This window comes from Corvus brachyrhynchos, unplaced genomic scaffold (genome assembly GCF_000691975.1).
Source record: "Corvus brachyrhynchos isolate BGI_N302 unplaced genomic scaffold, ASM69197v1 scaffold31, whole genome shotgun sequence".
NCBI classification, from domain to species: domain Eukaryota; kingdom Metazoa; phylum Chordata; class Aves; order Passeriformes; family Corvidae; genus Corvus; species Corvus brachyrhynchos.
The window spans coordinates 2,657,460-2,684,092 of record NW_008236196.1 but is presented as its reverse complement, the minus strand read 5'-3'; the positions used below and the strand labels follow the sequence as shown (position 1 = coordinate 2,684,092).

Genomic DNA, 26,633 nt, shown 5'->3' with positions numbered 1-26,633 from the left:
AATACAATGAAATTCATTGATGTGCATGTTCTGCTGAGCCCACAATATCAACCAGAGATTACATTTTTCCACACTCAAGTGGAACCAATGCACCAAGAATTACCCTATTTTTACCTAAGCTATTGAAAAAAATTTTAACTTCTTTCAACATTGTTATTCAAATACATACTGTATCAATAATAATTTATTTAATTATCTTTATGTGCTACGTCCTCTTAAAAATAAATTAAAACAGAAAGGACAGAAAAAGATCCCCAAAGCTTCATGATACTGTGTCACATCAACCGAAATACTAAGAATGATTACTCAAGACCGTGGCTTTTACAGAAACACTTGAAATTCTGAAGAACATTACAGTTCTCCTCGGGTTCAGATTACTTGCATATAACTGGACATATTTTTTATTCATTTCAGCTGGTCTTTACAGGTGCAAAGACTGTGCAAGTCTTTCAAATGCCTTTTTTCCTTTGGCTTAGTTACTGCAGCCTTCCACTCAAATTTAAGGGCTTTTAAAATTCCTTTTAATAAGACTGCGGTGCCCTGGCTGGCAGCTGAACACCACATAGCTGCTCACTCAGCCTCCGCTGCCCCAGCGGGATGTGGGATAGAACAGGAAGAGCAAAAGGAAAGAACTCATGGGTAAAGTGTCAGCAGCAAAGGAAAGAGGAAGAAGGAAGAAGAAGTAAAACAAACCAAGCGATGAGAAGGCAATCACCACCTCCCACAAGCAGCCCAGTGCCCAGACCATCTCTGAGCAATGGGTATCCTCCCCAAAGACCCCCTGCTCAGTTTTCATTGCCAAACACAACACATTATATGTCACAGGGTCAGTTTGGATCAGCTGTCCTGGTTGTGCTCCCTCTCTACCTCTTGTGCACCCCCCCAGTCAAGGGTGTGTAGGAAGAGCAAAGTGAGAGAATGCCTTGAAACAGCACCAGCTGAAATAGTGGTGTGTTATCAACAGTGTTTTGGTCACAAATCCAAAACATAGTACTGTAATGGCTTCTATTAAAAAATCCCCACCAACCAGCCAGATCCAGTACAAAGATTTATATATGACTGCAGAAATAAGAATCACAGAATAACTGCAGTAAGAGCCATATGAATATAAAGAGGAAAACTCCATCCTCAGTTTAAAAAAAATTTGTAAATGGTATTATTTTAGATAGATACTCTTCAATTCAATCCAGACTACTAAGAAAATATTCAGAATACAGAAAATAAATGCATTCTTCTTTGCAAATAATTCTGATATTGTGAATAATGTATTTTATCTTCTTGGAGATGATTTCTCCATCAACATTCAAAAAAAGATTTCTAACCATAAAGGTGAAAGAAGGGGAAAATTTAGTATTTATCCACAAGCAGGCTGATGCTAGCTAAACAGGAAGACTTCACCTTATTTATTAAAAAAAGGCAAATCTGTATTCCCAGATGTGAACAAAGTCTCTTAGAACAACAGTGTTAGGTACAGATCTGAGGTCTATCAAGCATGAAACGGAGTTGAAACTCTTTTCATTAAAGCCTTTATAACATGTTTTCTGTCAAGCAATTATGAATAAAAGCATTAAATTCTGCTTTCTTCATCATGCATTGTCCACATGCTTTGCAATAAGAGAACAACCAAGTTGTCAAGAGTGGAAAGGAAGGTCCTGCACAAAGAGCTATACATACAGAACAAGAACACATTATTAGCTTTTCTTTGGGTGGGTTCCTCCCCCTGAAGCACTGTGTGGTATTACAGTCATGCTGGCATGTAGACCTAACATACCAGCAGGCTAAAAAGAATATTCGTGGAAGTCACCAGGCCCCTTGATTTTTTTTCACTAACTCTGAAGTAAATACACAACAAATAATGTTTGTAAATAACTCAAAGCTATTCACAGTATTAATCAAAGAGGCAGCTACCTTTGAAGGTGAAGTTCAGTAACACAAAAGAATAAATGCTTCACTCTAAGGACTGATCTACCATGGATGGCACAGCAGAGAAAGAAGAAACTCCCTTATTCACAGACAATAGCCCTCTAAAACAAGTTACCAGTAAAATAAAAGCATTTCTGGATTATAACCTACTGGGCTGGAACCAGTCAGGTGGGGCATTTTGGTTGCCTTTCTTTTGTTGTTTTGGATGTTGGTGGGTTTATCTGTGTGTTTCTTGTTTGTTTGGGTTTTTTTTAATACTTCCCACATAAATTACCAAGACATCATCCTATCTGCTGCTAAAGAGAAATTAAGAGTATTTTCAACTGCTTTCTAACATCACCAATAAAACATCTGAATGCCTTCTGAGGCTAAGAGCCAAATGCAGTTTACTAGAGATGCTACATTCTGAGTATTACACGTAGGATTACATCTCATGGCACTTCATTTGCAAGTAAGATTCTAATTTGGCCAATAATGGCTGCATACACAACTTTTGGGAACAAAAAAATAAAAAAAAATACTTTATTGAATGGTAGGAAGGGTAGAGAATATTAGTTTTGAAGTTCAATCTTCTTAAGAGCTCTACGGTAAACAAAGACAAAAATTTAAGAAGAAACTCCCAAAATACTACCATTAGTCATTCAAAAAAATGTATTTTAGCAAAAGGCAGCTCAGAGGACTACAGCTTTGACAGGGCAAAGTGCGTGCAATGTAGCTACATAACAACACAGCTACACACATCTAAGAGTTCCACAGAGTGATCCTCAAAGTTGAGGAAGTTACTGAAGGATCAAGCTATTTTGACTTGTGTATTCTCAATTCTATTGAAACTGAGTCATTCAACTTCCCTAGAGATAGAGAAATACTCTTCTCTACTAATTTCATTTTCCCTTGTACAACACAATCAGGGCATAGGGACAGAGTTACATCAAGTCATGTGACTAAATTAGATTACAAGTTGCTGAAAAAAGAAGGCTCCTTTCAAAAGCAGCCAGCTCTCTTAACGTTATCACATTTTATGGAAAACAGTCTACTTACTTTACTGGTCATATTGCAAAATTTATTCCATCTTCTATTCTTGCATTCTGCATGTGACTTATACAAAGAAAATGTGATTCTCTGTACTTAAGCAGTAACTTCAGCTTAAGTTATGATTGATAGCAATACATTTAAACTAAGTTTTTTTTCTATGGACACAAAAGATTCTTCGAAAAAACTGTTCCCCCAACATCCGGGGAATTTATTTTTCAAAAGGAATGCATGAAGCTGGTGCATTAAGTTCACGATCTGAGCAGTTGCACATGGAAGGCTGATACAATTACCTGTAACATCAGCTCACAGTCATCTCTTCCAACAAAAATCATTTCTCGTGGCAGCCTATGTCGGGTGCCTCCACTGCTCACCAAAAACCAGGATGTTAAGCTCATTTTCTGCTTAGCTGATAAATCCTTGGCAAAGCTACGTCATCCTGCAGTGAGAAAGAAACAGAGACAGAGAAATTCATTTTAGTTATTTTTAGCTACAGTTTCTGCTCAGCAAACACTGTGAGCAGAATACAAAAAGCCTCTGAAAAGACAGCATTCTCAATACCATGTACTGAATCCAGCAATCACAGGAAGAGACAGCCTTCAGATTTACATATTCTCAGGCTCTGCTTCATGCAACTAGGCAAATTTAATTGGTAACCTTCTGCAAGAGGAACAAGCAGCTAGCTAATGCCAAAGTTGTATGTCAAGTTGTCAGAAAGCTTTCAGCATTTGACCGCTTATTATTAAGATAATTGCTAGAACAATGCTTCACTATCACAACCAATAAACAATGTGGCAAACATTCACAAAGTACAGCAAGTAACTTGCAAGTGTGTCATTACATTTTCCTGTGAAAAAGAACTACCTCATCTGATTTAAAGCTCAAGTCCTCTGTACAGCACCAAATCGAAGGAGCTTTAAATTGGTGGAATTTTTGCTTCTATTTCATCTCAGATTTTCATGATAAAATGTGTATATTGGAAATTTAACAGTGTGTATTTAGTATTGTAAACAAAGCAGAGCAAAATGAACAAATTAGAAGTTATCTGTAAGTATTAAATCCAAAAGAAGCATTCCTACAAAACTTTACCTTTATTTATCAATAAAAAGTCCAACATACTCCATAAAACAGAAGAAAAAACCCACAGCTATTTAAAATGTCATAAAATTGGATAGCATCTTTTATGGAAAACTTCTTCACATAACATGATGCACTTGAAACCGGACAAAAATATGATTAAAGCTCTCTTCAGAGTAATTCAATGGCTAACAGTTGAAAAAACCTTTAGGAGTATTCCAAATCTCTTTTAAAGGAAATGCAAACCAAAGCAATTATTTCATTCATTCATAACCACACTGCATTCATTAAAAGAGAAGCTAAAGAAAATCGAAAGCAACCAGCCTGCTTTTCTCTCAATACCAAATAGCTGGCATTTCTCTTCTCTTCTATTTATATGTCAATTAGTGAATTTCTGCAAGGTTAGCAAATGTACTGTAAGTAGACATAAGCCTGAAGTGGACTTGAGCGTACTCTTGAATAGTACCAAGAATTCAATGAGGTCCTCAAAACGAAGGCTAACATGGAAACACTGAATAAAATGACAATGCCAGTACTATGCCATCAGACAAACTACAATCAAGGAGACACCATAAATTACTAAAACATGTAAAGATAACTAAGTTTAAGTCAAAACTGCATGTGACATGACAAAGCAGATATTTAAAAAACAGTTAAGTCAAAAGCATCCCATGTCAGGTGTTAAAATGTACCAGCAGAGCTGCCAATCCAGTTTAAAAAAATTAATGCAGTCCACACGGAAGAATTTAGAATGACTTAATTTGCTGAAGAGTTACTCAATAAAAAAGTAAATATGTATTGCAACAGTACTCTCTTCTACAGTAATACTTACAATAGAATTATTTTCCCACAGCTGTATCACAACACATTCAAGTGAAATGTATGTTATCCACTTAATGTTATCTGACTCAACATAAGTAGTACAGCATCTCTAACATATTTTATTCCTAGAAACTAAAAAGATTAAAAATTACATCTACAATAAGAACATGCTGAAATAAAACTTAAAGTGATGTAGTTACTAAATACGTTTTAATAATTAAAATGGCTTTTTCAGCACCTTTGAAGGAAATTAACATTTTTAATTTTAATTTAATCTAGTTTAAAATTACAAGATAAACTGCGTCAATCAAATGACATTTTTCAGTTTCCTTTAAGAAAGGAAAAGGAAGTATCACAAATGGCCAGCCTATGTTCCAGATTTTAACAAGTAAATTAAACGGATGTTTGACAGCAAGCATGCTGTTCAATATCAAAGCTCCTCATACTGTTTATATTTTACTACCTTTTAAAATCTCCCATCTGTTTATCAGAATTACATTTGCACCATTTGGCCTTCCTGCTCTAATTGGAAATTCATATGAAAATCTCCAAGACGATATAAAAAAAATTAGAAAATTCGAAAAATTTCTTAGTAAAAACTATGTTGTAATTTACACAGGCAGACTGACTCTAAAAGAGGAAAACTATTATTATTTATAAAACAGACAAGTAGGTCAGCAACCAGAGCTAGGGGAAAAAAAACCCAACACCCCAAACTTCCCACAAATGATAAAGCCTGACAACAAACAGATTAAATTAAGCTATCTCAAAAAATTTTAAAAAATGTATTATACAGAGCAATCATTGCCATACAGCTTGGCAGCACATTTGTAGTTAAAAGTCCATCACCAGTTCTATCGAACTTAATAATGTTGTTCTTTTCAAACAGTTGCTGTCTCAACTGCAAGAAACCATCAACCCAGATACATATTTTATTTTAAAGTATTCTTTAGAATAAACCAATGCCTTTGATCAGAGCTATGCTGGAATCTGCATAGCAAAACTGGCTGAAAACAAGATCCAGTAGCAACAGTTGCTTAATATCAGAACAAAAAAGGGCATTAAAAATTGGGTATGGAACTGTGCACTTATTAGTCATACAGACAGTATGTGGACAATTACACTGCACCCCAAAAACTTTATGGAGGCTTATAACGTTTTTAATATACTGCTGTCTTAAGTGCTCTGGCTGTAGTATTCTGAACAATACAAGGATGAAAGATGCTTCACTGCCTAGGAGATACCACATTAAATTATTATATGACAGGTGCAAAATGATCACAAGAAGTGGCTCTTTACACAGAGTAAATTTAGGTCATGGTAATTCTTGCAATGAAATTTTATGGATACTAAAAGGTTACACAGGGTTCAAAAAGCAATTTTTTTCTTTCATGAATGCTTATTATCAATCCTGTTACATGCACTGACCCCACCTATAGCCCAGGAAATGCATGCACTGCGCATTTTGAGGGGCTGGGAGGATGCTCTAGGAGGTTTCACTGTCCTACCCTAAAACTTCTCTTCCTTGCCTAGCCTTTGTTTATGCAGAACAGGATATTGTCCCAGATGGACCTGTCTTACTCCAGTACAGACTACACTTTTCAGATCAAATATTTACCAGAAATATTTCTACCCTAGAAAAAAGAATTTTAAATGCTTTATTGAAGCATTTGGTTTTATCAGTATTTCCTAAAATGGCAGTATTGTGTTGTAGTCTTTAACCAAACTAGCAAACATTTCATAAAGACTTGATCATTCAAAGCTTCATTCCAGATACCTGCAAGTCAGTTGCTGAGACATCTATGGGAGCTGCAAAGTACTTCCTTGTCTGCAGAAGAACCAGCTTTTTATGGTGAAGGACTACAACTTTTAAAAGGCAGTAATCAGCGTGTCAGAATGAACATGTGGGTAATAAGTCATTTAAAACAGATGATGCAGCTACAGGGAAATTGGCTGCATCATCCCTGTAAATATAATCCATTCCTAAGAACTAAGATCCTGTATTATGCAGCCAAAAGATGGGTGTAACCAATTTCAAGTGACTAAAGATATACTGCCAAGATTAGTTTTGATAGTCATGTTATTGCAAATAAAAATCCTTAATAATCTCAAATTTGAGCATTTTAGAATCTACATTTTTGTATTTGCCTGTAACTGAAAACAGCTCCAACTAAACTATTAGTGAACACTGAGACACAAATCCTACAGAGAAACAAAAAGCTATGTTTAAAATTCAAATGAAACATAATATATGTCTGAAATTCCAACTTTTAAGCACTGCAGTCCTCCACATTAAGACTGAAAATAATGTAATTTTAATGGTATACAATTATCCTATCATTGTACAACAAATTCTACTTATGACTATTTTAAAACAACGTGAAAAAAAGCCCTGCACCAAGCTGAGACACAGTGCTGACAAAGCCAGAACCCTTTGTTGCCCATTATTTGGCCTCATAAGTTCCTGTTTCCAGCTGCTAAAATATTTGCTAAAATTAAGTTCACCTTCTCATACAATTGCCTGGTAAATTTGGGGAAATTTCTGAAGAAATGACTCAAATATTTCTAAAACAAGGTTAGAGCAAAACATTCTATGTCACCACCTTTAAAAAAATATTAGCTATAGCTCATATATGCAAATTGGTACTGAAATGTGGCAGGAGGCCTGAGTATCAGTTTGTACCTTGCATTATTGCTCTTGTGCAAATCCATCCAAATGCAGACAACCAAGAGGCTTTTGAAAACCTTCCTCGTGTATATTCATTCAACAAGGGCAGAGATAAATTCTCTCAACACATCTGTCTACACAGAGGTAGTTGAATAAGTTTGTGGAGCATGCTCTTTTAGTATTATAGTGCCAGCCAGAACCAAAAATAAAGCATTTTTTCCCCAGTACTTTCAACTCATCCAATGTTGAAACAAACAGGGGTAGAAGACACAGAAGAGAACACCACCACACCAGGACAACACACTTGAACTGAAGCTAGACAGATTCTGGAATCAGGACTCAGGAAAGGGGAACATCAGAAGTAAGCCATGACAAGGGAGAAATCAGAAATGAGAGCAGTAATGGAGCCAGTAATGACTGGAGACGACCTGAAGTTGAAGCTGGTAATGAAATCACAAAGAAATGCAGTCAGCAAACAATACCCACTGGAAAAGCGTCTACCATGACTCCTTTATTGACTATTCAATGTAATAAAAAATACCAGTGCCAGCACTTCTGATTTTGACTGAATTGGAGAAATCTATGCCAAAGAAAGAAAAAGCCAAACTGAAGGTAACTTCAACCCTGAGAAGATTATTGTACCCATATAATTGATATTAAAAAGTAATATATAAAAATAATTGATTTAAACCTAGGAAGTTATAAGTGGTAAACAGCACAGTAATATTGTCTGCTTTGTAAAACCCTCTGAAGTGGGGTAGTGTAACACACAAAGTGTTCTGTGGGTGATCATAATTAACCTACTTACATACATGCATTAGAAAACAACCTTTAACTACATCACATATTTTAATCAGGACTCTACCGTACTCAGGTTAAAACAAAGAGCTTAACAATCAGTTAATCAGTATTTTTTTCCTCTCCTCATCAAGTGATTAGCCTGCGCCTTATTTACCGCACATCATGAAAAACCTTTCCTGAATTATTAACTTCCTCCTGACTTCATCTACCATGCTCAACACCACCACATGAGAAATCCATTAACACTTACGGTAAAATCTTCACAAGTAGCTGTAGAGAGGTTTTCATGTAAATGGGGAACCGGAGAGAGCTTTTTTTAACACTGAAATACCTTAGTCTTGAATATTTAAGTTCCAAACCCATCAGCATTTCATTCTAAAGTACCTAGTTTCACCCAACATACTGGTGTTCAAATGGTCTCATTTATTTCTGTTACATCTCTGAACACCTAATTCTTTTGCAAATAAGCTTAAAGCCACACATAGGGTGGCTAGAAAATTAAGACCACTTTTCCAAAGTAAAGGGTAGACGGCTCTTCTGCCATCAAAGGGACTATAAAACCAAGAAAATAAGTCATACTCTAGGATAGCTTCTAAATGTCTACTCATGAAACTATCCTTGGTGCTTCCGTAATTCTCTGCTGCCTTCACTGCTCACATTGCTGTCATCCCAGAAGGGGAGACAGAGGGCTGCACAGACAACAGCCTCCTGACTGAAACTACTCTCACCAGTTCCAAGGGCTAGTATACCAAGGCATTTTGTTAACAAAGAGGGTATCTTGTGCAGGAAAAAACTCAACAAAAACAGCAAACCCAAACAACAAAAAAAGAAAAGTTGCAGGGCTGAAGAACCTTCTGTTGAGAGCTGGAATTCAATCGACAGAAGCCATATTTCATGCCACAGTAGTGTGTAATGTTGCTCCTCAAAACCCTTAAATAAATAAATACCCATCTAAATTTAAATGGCTTAGGTTAATGATCAATAAAAATATTTTTTGACATATTTATGGACCTTTTGTACACTCAAGTGTACTTCACAAGGGGAAGTAAGAAAACTACAGTGTTGGCCATAGAGGTTAATCAAAGTATTCCTTCAAAAGGCTGTCAAAATAAAAGGCAAAGGACGCATAAATAAGGTAATTTATGCTTAAACCCATTGAAATTCTTCATCAAAATCGGAAGATGAACTCATACTTAGGAAATATGACCAAACAATCCTAGATTTTCAGCAATTAAACAACAAGCTAGTATTGTTATTTTCAAGTGTATCACTGACTGGAAAATTCACCTAAACACATCCCTCTAGAAACATTCAAATGCTATATACAGCTCTGAGCATGAAACTGTTGCCATTCTCACTGATATAAAGAAATACTGGTATTAGTTAGAAAGTTCATTAAAATTTTACGCAATTACTGGACAAGAGTGGAACTGGACGGCAAGCATGCAAATAGGTAAAGTGGAAGAAAACAGGTAACTCAAGAGAAAGAAAAGGGACTTATCCAGTCAATTAAACTTCCTTGCACAAATGTGGAACAGGAGCACAATTAGGATAACTGCCCTTATCACTAAACCAAAGCATCTCACAAAAATCTCAGTCTTTCTTGGTCTGTTGGCTTCTCACCTAAACTTACTAAGATTTAACTGGCAGGGCAATGGAATGATACCCTTGAGTATTCCGCTTCTGAACTATTTGATCTGCTCCACCGCAGCTCAAATATCCAGATCTGGCCACAATTTCTTGAAAAACAGATTAAAAAAATCTTACTGAAGCCTTAAACTATGTCTAAAAGATGTCATTTCCAGCATGGACTGAAAGATGTAGCCATGACAAAATTTTACAGTACAAAAGAAATACTGAGAGCAAAGAAACCTTCTTAATCACTACTCTGCAGTACCATTCTCTTTTACCTTCTAAGCCCTCCACACTTTTAGTCTTGTGGTTGATGTTCTTCTACAGAGAGATGGAGGAGGAAAGAAGGCAAAATAAAAATATGTAAATCTCCTTGAATCTTATGTCTGAAAAAATCCCCGGAACTTTTGTTTATAGACAGAGAACATCTGCTAGATCCACTATTTTAAAAAATACTTTTCTAAAAGTTAGTTTAAGCTTAAGAAGAAAAAAAATTAGACATAATTAGCAGATGAGAAACAACAACAACAAAAAAAAAAAGCAAGAAACTCCCTTTATAAAGCATCAGGACATCAAGCCCAGTCATGCCCCTTACTTCTTTAATTAGTACAATCCTACATAGGCAGATACGCACATTACCTATACTGTCTACCATAAAAGACTAAAACAACAGGAGTTACAGAGTTGTACCAAATCTATCAAGTAACAGCAGTGTATTTCTCAGGTAGCCTGTGACTGGCCGTCGCACAGGCTAGCACCGCAGACTCCTCAGCAGCATTTGAAGGAAGAAGCGTTTCTTCCTCACATTTTAATTACAAAGAAAGGCCTTCTAGCTGTGAATATTACTAAGCATAAAGAGAGATCTTCCTCCTGCATTCAAGGAGTTTGAGATCTCTCTCTTGCCCTCCAGGTCACCCCATGTGTCTGACGGAGTAAGGCCAAGAAAGCAGCTCAGGAGGCTGTTGCCCTCTGTCAGGCAGCAAATGTGTCCTGTAACATTGCTGCAGCCCTGGGACTCCACAAGCATCCCCTCCCTCTGGTCCAGATCAGAATTAGATCCACGTCTATTTTACCACTGTGACACACAGGAATAGTTGTCAGAACAGCAACCGAAATAGACTTCTTATTCTGCCAGCAGTGCAGCTGCACTCCAAGTTGCTTTGGGGTTTTGATTTTGAGGGACGGTGACTTAAATACCTTATCTTACTCTGTTTTTGATAGAATAATGACTAAAAAAAAAAAAAGAACACTGAGATCTTGTCCTTTGCTATTATACCAGTATCAACATACAAATGCTGCAAAGGAATGTATAAAACATAAGGCTTACCTGATGGCTATCAGTTATTTTAGTGTCACAGTATGCAAAAAGATCCGGTCCAGTGACAATTATCTGCTGCTATTACTTCATGTGGGTACCAGTGATACAGCCAGGAGCAACCAGAGGAGTACCAAGGATTACAGAGCCCTGGGAACAGTGATAAAGCACTCTGGAACACAGGCAGTTTTTACACCAATCTTCCCAGTTAAAGGGAAGAGTTTGAAAGTGCCAGTTCAATCTGGAGAATCAATAAATGGTGCCACACACAGAGGTTCAGCTACTTAGACCATGGGACTCACTTTGAAAAACCTGGTCTGCTCAAGGACTGCTGAGGTTCATCTATCAGAGAAGGGGAAGAGTATCTTTGGACACAGGTTTGCCAAGCTGGTGAAGAGGCCTTTGAACTACAGTTGGCAGGAAGGCATCAGAGAGACATGGAGTGACTGGAGCGTGGGAATGGAAAGATACAGGATCTTTAGGAATGACAGGCAAGCCAGAAAGGATGGGGTATCACCCTCCATAGCAGTAACCAGCATGGAGCTCTACCTGGGGATGGATGAGGAGCTGACTGAGAGCTTATGGATTGTTTAAAAGGAGGGTAGGGACAGGTGTCATTATAGTGGGTGTCTGCTGGTCACCTAACCTGTAGGACTGAGCAGATAAGGCCCTCAATGGACAGACTGGAGTGTCCTCACATTCACAAGTCCTGGTCCTCATGGGGGACTACAACCACCCCAGTTGTAGTCTGTAGCAGCAGATACCACTCCAGTATCTATCTGCTGGAGGGGTAACATGGCAGGGTATAAGCAGCGCAGGAAGCTCCTGGAACTCACTGATCGTAACTTCATTCTCCAAGTGCTAGAGGACCCATCAAAGAGGGGCTGGTGGACCTTGATCTCACCAACAAGGAGGGGCTGGTGGGAAATGTGAAGCTCAAGGACAGCCTTGGCTGCAGTGACTCCGTGGAGGAGTTTGAGATCCTTAGGGCAGTGAGGAGGGTGGACAGCAAGCTCATTACCCTGCACTTCAGCAACGTAGATTTGGCCTCTTCAGGGATCTTCAGTATATTCCTTAGACTAGGATACAGCCCTGAAGAGAAGAGGGGTTCAAAAAAGCTCATTAATATTCAAGAATCACATCCTCCAAGTTCAGAAGTGATGCATCCCAACACAGAGGAATTTGGGCATATTTGCCAGGAGACCTGCAGAGATGAAAAGCAGTTTCTGGACAAACTCAAACTCACTCTAAAAAGGAAGCCTACAGAAGACTGAAGCAAGGACAAGTAGCTTGGCAGAAATAGTGTATGAGCAGCCACAGATCGGGGAAGGAAAGCTAAGCTAGTGCCCTGATAGAATAATCTGGCCAGTGATGTCAAGGGCAACAGGAAAAGTTTCTTTGGATATACCGAGATAAAAGAAGTACTAGAGAAAATGTGGGCTCTCTCCAGAAGGAAAAGAGTGACCTAGTTACCTGGGATACGGAGAAGGCTGATGCACTCAACCACTTTTTTGCCCCGTTCTTCACCAGCAAAAGCTCCAGTCACACTGCTCAAGTCCCAGAAGACAAAGACAGGGACTGGAAGAATGAAGAAGCATCCACTGCAGGAGATCAGGGTCAAGATCACCTAAAGAACCTGAAGGTGCACATGTCCATTGGACCTGATGAGAGACATGCAGCTCCTGAGGGAACTGGTAGCTGAAGTGGCTAAGCCACTATCCTCCCCCCCCCAAAAAAACCCCCAAAATTGAGAAGCTATTAAGGGGGAAAAGAAACCACGTATCACAATCCCTAGCAGAAGCTAAGAGATCAAATTGTATTAAGAACAGCAGATTGAATCAAACTCCTACGCCAACTTGACAAAAAAATAAAATACTGGGTTATCTTTACAGAGAATACTGGTAAACAAGCAAATCCTTAAAAGACTGATTAGAAATCTTTGCTTAGGACTGGTACTGTACATGAATACAGTCTTACACAACAATCATAAGCCTTTTTATGCATGTTCTTATAGTAATGAGAAGTACCTGAAGATTTAATTTTTCCTTTTAAGTTGTCCTATCTAAACATTAAAACCTACTCTGTTACTAGCCATTAGGATAAAGCTGTTAAGACTTAAAAAAATGATCCTGTTTAAGTCTTTGATAACAGACAATAATGACATTTTGCATTTATTAAAGAAACAGATAGCGCATTTCACATTCCCAATCTTTACAATCATTAACAAAACATAATTTCTTATGAATGTACTTCTCTGCAGCCTTCCTACACTGAATGGCAATAGTTTTTAAAAGCTGCTTTCAATAAACAGCTAAAATAAAGGCTAATAACTACTTATAAGAGTAGTTTAATTTATGTTCAAACAATCAATCATTTTTTGTCCATCACTCTCATTCAGATTAAGGAATTGCGTAAAAGAAATTATTAAAAAATTTCTCTATTTCACATGGTCAAAAGAGGTCATCTATTGAGAGATTAGCATACCAAGCATGCTAATAAAACAGTATATCTGGTAAGTAGCCTTTAGCAACGATTGTGGCAAGCAAGCCAAAGAAATCATAACCAAATCATCTTTGGGAAAAAGCTCCCTGTGATGAAAGCTCCAGAAATACTTCCTTTCCCTCTGTTCCATATCACACTATACTATTGCTGAGGCAAGCAAAGAAGAAAATAAACAAATAAACAAATACAAATCAGGCATTGCACTCAGGCAGAATGCAATCTTAAAAGGAGCAGTCAAGTCCTCCTCTTCCACTTCCTATTCTCAGTGCCTCCATCCTGGCATATTTCAAGTGATTTTGTTGGCTGTGTGAGATGAGGCGGTTTTATTCACATTGGCAAGTACTGACCACAGCCCCGAGCACTACTGAAAAAACAAACAGCATTTTGCAAATAAAACTGGACCTCTTAACCTCCCAAGGGTGGTGATTTCACTTTCCCCAAAATTGTGAAATATATGAGGTTTAGCTCACGACCCAAAATACTTAGTAAGATTAAATTACATTCAAGGCAATGCAAATTTTTTCATCCTTCATACAAGGAATTATTTATTTTGTGGGTATGAAGATAAGCTTACTTTCCAAAGAAAAACATGTATTGAAGTAGTTTTAACATCTACCTTTCTCCTTTCAATTCCATTTTACTTCTTGACACAACGCATGAGTACACAGAACATGAAAGGGGAAGTGATGGAGGAGGACAATTCTTGATATCAGTGTTACTGATCTCCACATCCATTTGTAGTATTACAGATACATAACTTCAAAAAGGCGTTCAATTATTATTCTCTGCTACATCTCCACTGTAACATGAAAAGGATTTATCGTGCTGCACACAAAATATTTGATACATTCTATCCTCTCCCTCATGGAATGCTTTGGAGCTTTTAACAATTACCCTCAACAGCCACAGATGTATTTTTCTTGGAAATACACAGAGTTGTTTGTTCCAAGACCAGTAACACAAGCCCTACATTTAAAAAAAAAAAAGAAAAAAAAAAGTTGGATGAACTTATTTTACAAAGCGAGCAAAAGCTCAGACTTTTGCCTTAAAGTTGTAAGAGATGTTTGCTCTAGGCAATCTTCACTGTCTGAAGAGAGGCAGAGCATGTGTGCATGCACAAAGCATAAAAATAATTCTGTGCCATAATTATGTTGAGCTATGTGGGTATTCTACAAAGTAATTAACATCAGGACAATCTTAAAATCAAAATTATTTTAAAATCAGCATGGTAGCTCTGATGTAAAGAGATCAGATTTTTTTTTCAGCATTTTCCAATATCAGACAAAAACATTGGACTTGATTTTTAGATCTTTTCCTGATGGGAAGTCCTCTTCCTAGAGATTCACATAAAAACAGAGTAGAACATAAAAACAGAATAGAACAAGTCTTAAAATGCCTTACATTTTAATTATTTGTTTGGTTCTTTAATCAGAAGCCAAATAATGCAGAAGAAATCTAATCTTACAGTTTGGAGTATGGCATTTCTTTAATGTTTATGTCCTCCTATCTCTCTCCTTCCCATGAAATTAAACTGAAAGGTACCAAATGTAACAAACACTTTCTCAATGTACAGTCATATGCAAACACCTGTCAAAACAACAGTATTAGGAATTTAGCAAGACAGAAAGCAGGGTAAGATATTTGCACAAATGCTAAGAATACCCATGGTTTTAATAATCAATTCTACTTACTGCAAAGACTTTAAACCAATCTGTAATTAGTACCCAGTAAATGGCTTCCCTGCAGAGAAGCTATTCCACATCTGCTTGTGGTGCCTACTCACTCCTTTCTTGTATGCAGCCAACAAACAGGAATATAGCTACTAGCATGGTGAGCCTTAATTCTATTTCTTTTACTCTCTTATTTACTAAATGTCATTAAACAGATACAAGTGAATTATCAAAATAAATTTTCAGAATTAACACAGAGTGAATACAGAGCTTGAAATTTTTATGCAAGAACTTATTTGAGCAGGTAGATTACAACCCCTCAACTAAATTACAATCAGAAGTCCTCACTGCTAAGTAAGCAGACTATTTTCATGTGGACTTGATAAGCTGGTTTAAGAATGACTGGGGACTTAAACTTGAGCTGGTGCATTAGCATATATTTTGCAGAATGCTACAGTGAAAATCTGATAAATTTCAGAATACTTGGAAACCACTGGAAAATGCTTTTATTAGTATCATAGTACAAATATTTTTAAAGCCTATCAAATTAATGCAAGTGTGTCTTTCAATAGACAGAAATCTGGAATTCAAGTTATTTCATGGGAGGAAATCTATATAGATTTTCTGCTGTAAGTTCAATAATTTTGTCTCCTTAAAAAAAATATATAAAAGGAAAAGATGTGAAAGGGAAGGCTAAATGGGAAGAACTCCAAACTACACATACTTCTCCAGGCACCAAACCAAACAGAAGAGGAAGTGGTACTGTAACCCCATCCACGAAAAAGGATCAAGTCATGCTTTTTGTTTGCACTTTAGTGAACAAGTTTGAAGGCTTGGATTTTGATTACTTTAAGAACTACCCACAGTTACTATAGAAGTTACTAATTTTATGTCTCCAGCAAAAGGATTAGACTTCAAACTCAGTTAAGCCCAGCTGCATAAAAAGCTATGTTAAGCAACACTGACCATGCCGCTGCAATAGAGAAATAATCTTCTGGTTTACCAAAAATATTTTACAACATTTTAAGATGGAACTAAATATGGACAAGAACATAAGAAGTTGATTAAGATACATCATTATGAGTTTCATTTTTAAAGGCTGGAACAATTCACATCCTGTATTCTTTAAATTATTCTATGTTTCATAGAATCTCAGAACGGGGAAGGCTGGAAGGACTTAGAGTGGGTCATCTGGTCCAACCTCCCTGCTCAACCAGGGTCATCCTAGAGCACATGGCACAATTGTGTCCAGACTGTTCTTGAGTATCTCCAGTGATGGAGACTCCACAAACCCTCCAGGCAATCTGTTCCAGTGTGCAGTACCTGCAAAGTAAAGAAGTTCTTCCTCATGTTCAGGTGGAAGCTCCTGTGCATCAGGGGATTCTAAAAACGTATTCGCCTTCTACCACACAGCAATTAAAACTCTTACTGAAACTATTTTTAGTTACCTGAGGAAATAAGGCTTAAACAAACATTTTGTTTCCACCAATTGCTCCTCCCTACAGCAAGCTTTAGAGAGCTGGAGATTTCAGAGATACAAAGCTCCTAAAAGCTTCAGGAAAATGGAGCACTGAGCAGAACAAGTTCAAAAGAACAAGTTCATTGTCCCACTAGAAACACTGTGGTACAAGTTTGACAATTCCCAGCTCCTTACAGCCTGCTGGCTGACCTGTGCTCACACAGCACCTTTGTGCTCTCGCTGCCTTTGCAGCACATTTGCCACTCAAGTTATTTTCCCCACAGAACATTGTGGGAATAGAACAAATAATTTTCCCCACAGAACAAGAGCAAGCTCATGTGCATGTTGAGGTTCAGCACAGTTTGGGACACAGGGCACACCCCTAAGAAACCAGACATTACTTGTTTTCCTGCATATGTTTTTCTCTCTATTTTATCTTAATAGGATTGCTTTACTTCAAATCAAAGGCAAAGCGCTTTCCCAACGTTGCCAGAATTTCAGAAGTGGTTTTTTTTCCCCTTTAGCCTTGAATGCACAAGCCATGTACTACTGCAAGCTAGAGGGAGGGAGAGAAAAAGAGAAAAATACAAATGTTCCCTGTACTTGGTCCCCAAGATGAACAGGTTAAGGGCCACCCCATCCAGGCACACAAGCATTTTCAATAAAATGAGTGCATTCTCATGGCATTGCAAGATAAACATACAAGCAGCATAATTGATTAAAGAGATGTTTCATTAATAATGGTCCAACTGTGTCCACCAATACATCCATGGAAGTTGAACTCTACAGTTAGAAAACAGCTGGTCTAGAATATACCACTAACTATCAACCTGCAATCTTTTGCAGACAGGCAGCTGAAAAATAAAAGAATGCTGAATAATCATGACCAAACAATTATTCTTTATTATTTGTATTTTCATTCTAAGTAGTTAAAAAAACTCTATGAACAACAGAGCTCCAAAGACTGATTTTTATTCAAATTTTATCCTCAAGTTCAAAGTGCTTTTCAGATAGTTTTGCAGGTTCGTTTAAAGAGAAAGAAAACACATTTTATTTTCAGATTCTGCACAGCTTTTAATATTTGGTAAAATGCCAGTGTATACAGAATTTATGAGAATAAAGCAGCCTGTGCCTAAGTTTTACTAGCTGAAATGGGGAAGTTAGCTTAATTAAATTTGAAGATGCAAATATAGAAGCAGTATGGGATGTGAAATCTATAGTGTGGCACCTCTTCCTCACTAGCAGCTCCTGCTTGTATTACAGCAAATCTCAAGCATCCTACTTTGTGTGAAGTACCTTGTGTTCCCTGCATCTGCCATGGAGTAGGAGTTACAATACAAAATTAATATATACACCACTAATGCACAGCTTACCCTGTCATAAGTTGGTTGCATATCCAGAACTTTACTGTATTGACTTATTTTCAACCCTAGTGTTGAAGATTCAATGGACAGGCAAATGAGCAATTTTAACCCTCACCATATAAATGCTGAAGTGAAGAAGCTGCAGTTCCACATTAACTCAAGCCAGTTTCTCTGCTGTCAGGATGCCAACCCTCTCGCCCCACCTCAGCCACAAAATCACGACTCCTCCCTTTGCTTTGGCTGCATGACTCATGTGCCTGTGCAGCTGAGCTGGGCTATTTCAACGTTCAACTAGCGACAGAATAACTCTTGTGCTCTTCTCCACTCCCATAAACAAATGAATGGTTCCCAGAAGCTACACACCAATGTAGGACCGAAGCAAAAGACGTGAGGCTGTGCAGCTGGGGCTGGGAGAAAAGGGAAGAACAGGGCAAGACCAGGACAGTCAGTTGCAAGCTCTGCTTAGGCTGCTATGAGAACACAAGGCAATTACACCAAATCTCCCTAAGCCTCACAGGACTTCCTATATTTAGATGAACCTATAGGAACTGTAAGTATTATTAATACAGAATCACAGAATGGCTTGGGTTGGAAGGGACCTCAAAGATCATGGAGTTCCAATCCCCCTGCCATGGGCAGGGGCACCTTCCACTAGAGCAGGTTGCTCAGGGCCCCACCCAGCCCAGCCTTGAACACCTCCAGGGATGGGGCATCCACCACTTCCCTAGGCAACCTGTTCCAGTGCTTCACCACAATTACTATTCAAATATAAAGTAGGTTTTTGTATTTATCCATTACAGATTAAAACTATATACTTTGTGAAATGTTTCAGTGTGTAATTTTATTCTTTTTTCACTTGCTCAACCATGTTTTGTAACACACCCAATGATCAAATCTTTAGTCTCTCACCTCATGATGCAATAATGCAGTTGGTCTTCTAAATCTGTTTTAGATCAGTGACCCCTAATGTGAATAAGTATATTGAACAGAAAGAAAGGAAGAATTCCTATGAAAATAACTACATAAATAAAACAATACGTGGATATTACTGAGTAAAATTTTTTGAAGGCCAATGGCATTGTCCCTCAAAAACCACAGAAGATAAAAATAGCAAGGCATAATGCTTTTATTGGTTTTGCAATGAAACTGCACCAAGGGAAAGACTCACAAAATCCAAGAACTCAAGGATCTTAATCTCTTAAAACTAGTCTTGTCCCACAGTGCTGTTCAAAGTAATTTCATTAACTATACTACAAATATAGTAGTACATTTGATAATATTAATACTTTTTAATGAAATTAAAGAGTTCCATTTGACTCAACTGGACAAGGAATGACTCATGACTTCCTGGTTCACTCTCACGTCTTGATGGTTCATCCTTTATTTTTACTGCCACATTTCAAAAGACTTTACTATATGCTATAGGCTGTCCAGACAACATCAAAAGGAATTCATCTTCTCAGGCATTTAAGTAAATGCCAGTCATATTAACCAAACCAACTGAAAATGGTTATTGTGTGGGGTACATAAATGAGGCAAGTAAAATTTGAGACCAAAAGCAACATCAGAAACGCTGGCAGAAAGAAACGTCTCGCTTCTTAAAAAACTAGCACTCAAGCCATGACGAGCAAAAAAAACTTTTAAAGTACTTCAGCTATGTGCAGGTATTGAAAGGTGATTGTTGCATAAATGAGTTCTAGTTGTGTTACAAACCATGACCTCCTTGAAGCAAGTAACCAGGCAGCATTTTGAAACAATCCACCTGCAATGACAATCCTCCAAGAGTTCAATGCAAACCAGACTGGAGTATGAGTCTGCCCTAAGGCGGAAGTTGACTGTTGCTATTTGCAGCTTCAACAACGCAACACCTAACACGTTTCACTCTGACAGCTGAAGCTGCCAATAAAGTGTGCTAAAGAAAATAGCCACAATCAGGCCACAAAAATGGAGAAAAGCGAGGTGTGTTTGTTTAAGGGATGGTAGAAAAAATACACATACAGTTTGCAAGACAATGACACGTCATCTAGAAGTTGCAAATACTGGAGAAAGTAACAGTCATTACAGGAAAACAGAAAAAGACAATATTGGTTAATGACAAGCAATAAACTTCCTACAGCAAGGTAAAGAATATAATGCAACAGAATTATATTGGGCTTTGTATTGTTGTGTAAGAACAGATCCTGCCATACACAGCAGTCATCTGCAGCACCTGAAGATCCACAGACTGCACTAAGACCTGAGACAGACAGAAACTTACTCACGCTTGAGGAAGCTAAAAATAAAATTCTGAATGAGAAGAAGAGCCAACAAAACAAACAGGGTATAAAGATTCAGCACAAAGTGGCAAACTATGATCATGGAAACAAGGATACATTTTCTGCAATGGCAACCTTATTTCAAATATCGTTTCTGCCAAACTTAAAAAAGAATTTTAAAAAAGTTTGTGACATATCTGGGCTTTCAAGTGATTGACTCAATCTATGTCCAAGCTTAAGTTCAACCTGGTATTTTTTTGTGTGAATGTATTTTCCATTGCTCATTCTTGGTGCTCTTTTTTCTAGTTTTGTTTCGGTTTTGGTAGGGTTTTTCTTTTAAATATTTATTCTTTTTCACAATACTCTTACTGACTATATCCAAACTATTCCTTTTCACTAATTTCAGTTCTGTGCCAGCAACATTATCTTTCTTACTGTTCTCCAACTAGGACAAAAACTAAAGAGAACAAAGCCACACAGTACTATCTGCAGAACAAGGAGAAAAAGCAAAAAAAACATAAGCATGTTCATCAGAAGCCTCACTGAAGCCCCCCATAAAACAACTGGAGACAATTCTCTACATCAGGAATCTGTTTTCAGATGAAAAACACCCATATGCTTCCAATCCTCATTTCAGACCCTGATGAGTTCATGCCTCTTTCTGATAGGCTATGCAGTATGTATGTGTAGGACTGATAGTGGGCATGCAATTGCACCTCTCCGAAGAACACTCAGCAACAGTTAGGCATAGGATTCCTTGTAATATATTAGGACTGGACCTTGTCTAAAAAGAGATCACAAGGTGAATTTAAAAGCTGATTAATTAAGATTTGATTAATTAAAAATATGCTAGAAAATTTGTGACCAAAATGCTAATAGTTTGAACAAAAAGCATTTATTTAAACAAACAGGCAGGAATTATGGCATACTTAGAACTAATTAATTTCACGAAGGCTGTTAAAGATTCAAGTCTACAATGACTTCATCAAAATAAAGACTCTACCCAATTATCACCAATCTGGCCCAATAAAATAATCAGCATGATGTTTAAATGGCTATGAGAGCATGATGACTGAGCAATATTTAGAAGAAAAACAGTTTTTGAAAGAGACCTTTTATTCTGTCCATCAACAAGAACTGTAAAAGTAAAACAAACACAAAATGACCACCGAGGGCAATATTATCTGTAACAGGAAAAAAATGTACAGGTTCCGTAATTCTTATGTCAATAAGTTGCCATCATTGTTCAAAACTCTCTGCTAATGCAAAAGCTGAACAAAAAGTTCTGGGTTCTCAGTGGTTCCTCAAAGCCTTCCTGAATAATTTCTGCTTAAAATTAAAAAAATATTTGTAATAGCCAGTTTCACAGTCAACTTAAAGCTAAAATTCAAGCTGTGCTTTTGACTGGTGAATCACCTCAAAAAGTCATTCCTACAAGAAGGGTCTTACCCTCATTTTACCTGACTATCCCCTCTGGAAACCAAGTACAATAAAAAGAAAACATGACCATTTAAAGAAAGAGGAGATGGATGGCCAGAAGAGTAATCATCATTAATCTCACAAAACTGGGACAGCTTTTTGCAATTAAAAAAACTGTAAAAAACCAATAATTTAATTATTGAATTAGGCTGATCTATAGTTGAACATGAATAAAAAATTAGGCCATTTTTATTGAATTGCCTTTTCAAGACTCAGTTGAAGAAATTAAGAACAAGTTGAAGGAACAATCCTTAACAGAAACTATGTCTGACTCAAAAGTTTGAAGCAGAAAATAGATGAGAGGCTAGCAATGCCTCAGCAGAAACTACCAAATATTGCTTGCACCTTTTTCAACTCTGCCTTGGCACCAGGTTATACCTATTCTTGGAGAAAAGATACTGAGTGTAAGCCAGAACAGAGGTCCATCTATGTGGTCATTTTTAGGAAAACTCCAAAGGAAAAAAGAAAAAGAAGTAAAACTACAATATTACCCATGAAGTGTTTTCTGTTTATTAAATTAAACTATGAAGTTAAGTAGAATAATTCCTGACATCAAGATTCCTGTGATGATACAGTTGCACAGGACTAAATAATGAGCTAGGTCACAGGGTAGAGAGAAGGTAGAATTAATATAAGCAGGAAAAATGTATGTTATGAGAAAACTGAAAAGGTATCACAACACTCTAACTTCCTGCATTTTTCTTCCTAATTCTGAAATGCAATCCACTTCGAGAAGACAAATAAGAGAAAATTGAAAAGGCTTTGGTTTTGAACACAGAATAGAATGCGTATTTAGATGGCCAAATATTTGCAAATGAATAGAAAGATCATCAACAAAATTATTTGGGCATGTAATTTTGAGGGAGAAGTTGCAAGTACATCTGATTTAACGCACTGAGTGTATTACTACTTTCAGACCATAATGACTTGCTAATGGATTGATTACAAGTTTTTCATATACCACAGCTGAAGACTAACTAAATACTCCATGCACAAAGAAACATCTTGGAAATGCCAGGGAGTGGCACCACTTCTGTTATTTTGTCTCTGAAAAGCTCAATAATTGCAGTTCTTCCTGGAAAGAAACAAAATGAGCAGAACCAGAATTTTATTTGGAATTAAGTACAAAATGAGATCTGGAAAATGCACCACACAGACTTCAGAAGACTCAGCTATTTGTCAAGGACAATACCATCTTAAGTTTCACTGACTAGATCAGAATATAAAACATTTTAGTTCAAAACAATGGAAGCAAGAAAACAGAGGACCCTGTTACAAGAACACCAAACCTTGCAATAAAAGCAGCAGAACCAACCAAAAAAGCTAGACAGTATGAGGGCTGCAGTTGTTGCAGCTGAAACAGCCCACTAGACCCACCAGTGCATGATGCTGAAGCTCTGAAAAGCACCTAGCTAAGGAAAAGTCTATTTTTTCAGTAACAATTTCTCAGAGGAGAAGAAGAGAAGAAGAAACAAAGCTGATGGATTTGCTGGGCTCCCATGTAAAAAATTTATCACATTCTATTCAGGGAATAAAAAGAAAAACCATGTTTTAATCTCTGTTCTGAATAAAAAACCCCACAATTTCTCTAAACCCCTACTTATTAGCACCTTCCTACAATTCACAAAACCCACACACCTCAAAACTAGTAAATAGGAGAGCCAAAACTATGGAAATACTTGAAAATTTATATCCTTAAATTCCACAAAGGAGAAGATACCAACATTAGCCTGGAAAAAAAATCCTGCTTATCCTAGTACAAAGACCACAACACTTAACAGAACTACTTGTTCTACCTCCTTTCACGTTTACTCTCCAGAGAAACATTTTTTTCTTCCAGTGATAGGTTCTGAATGTTCAGTCTTGTGGCTGTGGACATTTTACATATCAAGGACCTCAAATAAAGACTAACAGAACAAACACAGTATCTTAATTTTTTGTTTTCTTGTATTTATACATAACCCACCTCCTCCCTGACTGCAGTAGCCTGCAGTGGTGCAGTGGACATCCATATGGGATAGTAAAGTAGATTAAATGTATCTTTGCTACTGGAAAAATGAGTATTCCCCTCTTCCTGGCTTGCCACTGCCATCCCCATTCTGTGTACTTGCTCTGGCACTCATCTGGCCACACAATAAGATAATTCAATTTGCCAATCCAAGGGAGGAAGGAAAAGAAAAAAAGAGCAAAACAAAAAGAAATAGTGTTCTGCTGGGTTAGTGGAGTGAATTAACTTCTCATGTACTTCGAAAACTACCAGAGTCACTGCAACAAAGCAGTGCAGCCATGCTGTACCAAACCCAAAGAAGAGGGAGTAACTGGGAATACTCCATGCAAAGGCATTAAGATATGAGAACGACGAGTCAGCCTCTTTAATATCCACCCACTCCCTTACTTCTCACCCACAATCGAAGAGCCGGCAGGAGACACTTCAATTTCAGTGATGCAGCACTGAGTACATTTCCAAACACAGGTCTCCCCATCTGCAATCTAATTATGTCAAAAATCTACTAAAATATAATTGTGGCTTTTATCTGAAACCTCTAGGACAAGCTAGTTTTGATGTAATATATGATAAAAAATTATATATCCTAATTTAAAATATAAGGGGTTTTTGAAGGTCAAACACAATTTTAACTAAAAAGATCATTCTACCTACAAATGCACCTGTAGAATAAAAACAGCCTCCCAGCTTTTTGGCAGTAGAGTCAGGAAATTAAACTACAGGACAGAACTAGGCATTTGCAATTTATTTTAGTATTTTTTAATATTTTTATGCATGTATAACTGCACAACAGACATACATGAAGTTGTTTAAACAACTCTCTTCCCACCCTTATTTGCATGCATTATTACACTGTTACAGTTTAAGTCACGTAATCACATACTGTCCTGCCCCATTCAACGCCCTAGCTAGACTGTGATCCAGGGAAACATTAGCATTGTGCACTGAAGGAAGCTGCTCTCAGTAGACCAGTCCCTGGAAAATGCGTGGATACGCAAGGATCAATACTAGAATGCAAGACGCGCAGCTGCTCAGTAAGAGCATCACAAACCTACCACACAATGAAAGGCCCCCACAGGCTCAATTAGCGCAGTGAAGATGCACACCTTAGAGGAGATAAACACATCTAACCCCAGCTTCCAGCTAGCAGACTTGAAGCTCCATCCCTCAGTCACAAACAACTTCCTTTTCTCAAATTGCAGTCTCTTGGTCACAACAGAATCAATCTTTACTACATTATGTAGCATATCCTTCAAAAAGGGGGAAGTATCACTGTGTCCTTTCACAATCTCACAAGTGCTAGAAGCTGACAGAATTTACTTGTAGAAAACCTATCTGCATGTCTTCCATATTTGACTCCCCAGTTCACAATTTTCTAAAGAAAAAAACAGGATTTCACAGTTTTTCTTTGCTTTCTAGCTAAAGTAAAAACAATCTGTTGTACCGCAGTTCCATTCTGCCTGCAAAGCTAAAAAAAGCAGTGCTAACATGGACACTGTCCTGTTAAGAGAATCAAGGAGATACTATGGTATCAATATACATTAAATACCTTCTCTCTGCAATTGCAAGAACTGGAAATGGTACTGCAAAATCCATTTCTGCAACTCCTCATGCCTTGGGTTTCATTCCAGGCATTTGAGAAAGCTTCCAAGCTCTCACCTACAACCAGACATAGACTTTACCAGTTCATAACCTGGCTCTTTTCTGACTTGTATGTTATCACCAGAATTTTGAAGAAATTTTGCCTGTCAAGTCCATTACAGCAGATGAAACACAATCTGTGAACCCACTGTTTTTTTCAAAAGTCAGATTAAACATGGGAAATAGCCATATGTCAGAACCACTCCCCAAACAATGCACTGTCATGCCAAAGTTTGCTAACAACTTACAAGTCAGAAGGTTTCTCTTCAAAAGAATTAAAGAAAGCGTTTTTATCTGATCCATTACAAATAATGTCTAGATTCTTGATATTTTGACAAAATTCTTTGTATCCCCAGCTGCACTACTCTCTCTATTCAGCCAGCCTTCCTGACCTTCATCAGACAAAGGGGAAAAAAAAAGCCAACAGAACAGAACATTTACATGAAGGTAACGAAGTGTTTAAAAAAGTGATAATCAAAGAGTGAAGGAAGATTCTTTGCAGTGTTTATATTTAACTTTTTCTCCATTAAATAAAATTTAAAGTTGAGGAGCTTCCATATCAGCAGAGTTCAGCAAGACAGACTTCTCAACATCTGGACATAAAGGAATTCCCAGAGGAAATTAATCATAGGAAATCACAGCATATTTAATCTGTCTCCGTTCAGTTTACAAAAACTGTCCCATCCCACATATCATTTTACAGACGCACGCCCAGGGCCAAGAACGCTGTCACAATGCCTTGAATGGCATTCCAAAGGAGAAAAGATGATCATCGCAGTGCTAGAACAGGTTTTATTCTTTCAAAGTACTTAAATATTTTATGAGTACCTTTGCTTTCACAGGGAAGAAAATAATTTCCTCCAAGTGCAGATCAGTGGATGCTATCTAATCGCTTGTCACAAGAAGGCAGTCCTTATGTATCTGCAACTCATCAGCATAGCATCTACATCTCATTTTTTTTTTCCATCAAGCCGTGAGCATTGATGGGCTA

At 37.4% G+C, this 26,633-nt stretch overlaps 1 protein-coding gene across 10 annotated transcripts in view; it reads right to left on the bottom strand.

Annotated features, from left to right (window-relative positions):
- CEP170 (centrosomal protein 170) overlaps positions 1–3,391 on the bottom strand; it is a 71,011-nt gene extending 67,620 nt beyond the window's left edge. For all 10 annotated transcript variants that reach the window (XM_008639974.2, XM_017740327.1, XM_017740290.1 and 7 more), the window contains exon 1: positions 3,246–3,391. In XM_008639974.2, coding sequence (XP_008638196.1) covers positions 3,246–3,350 — 105 coding nt within the window. In that variant the 5' untranslated portion in view covers positions 3,351–3,391. The remainder of the gene's footprint in view (positions 1–3,245) is intronic.
- Positions 3,392–26,633: the final 23,242 nt, after the last annotated feature.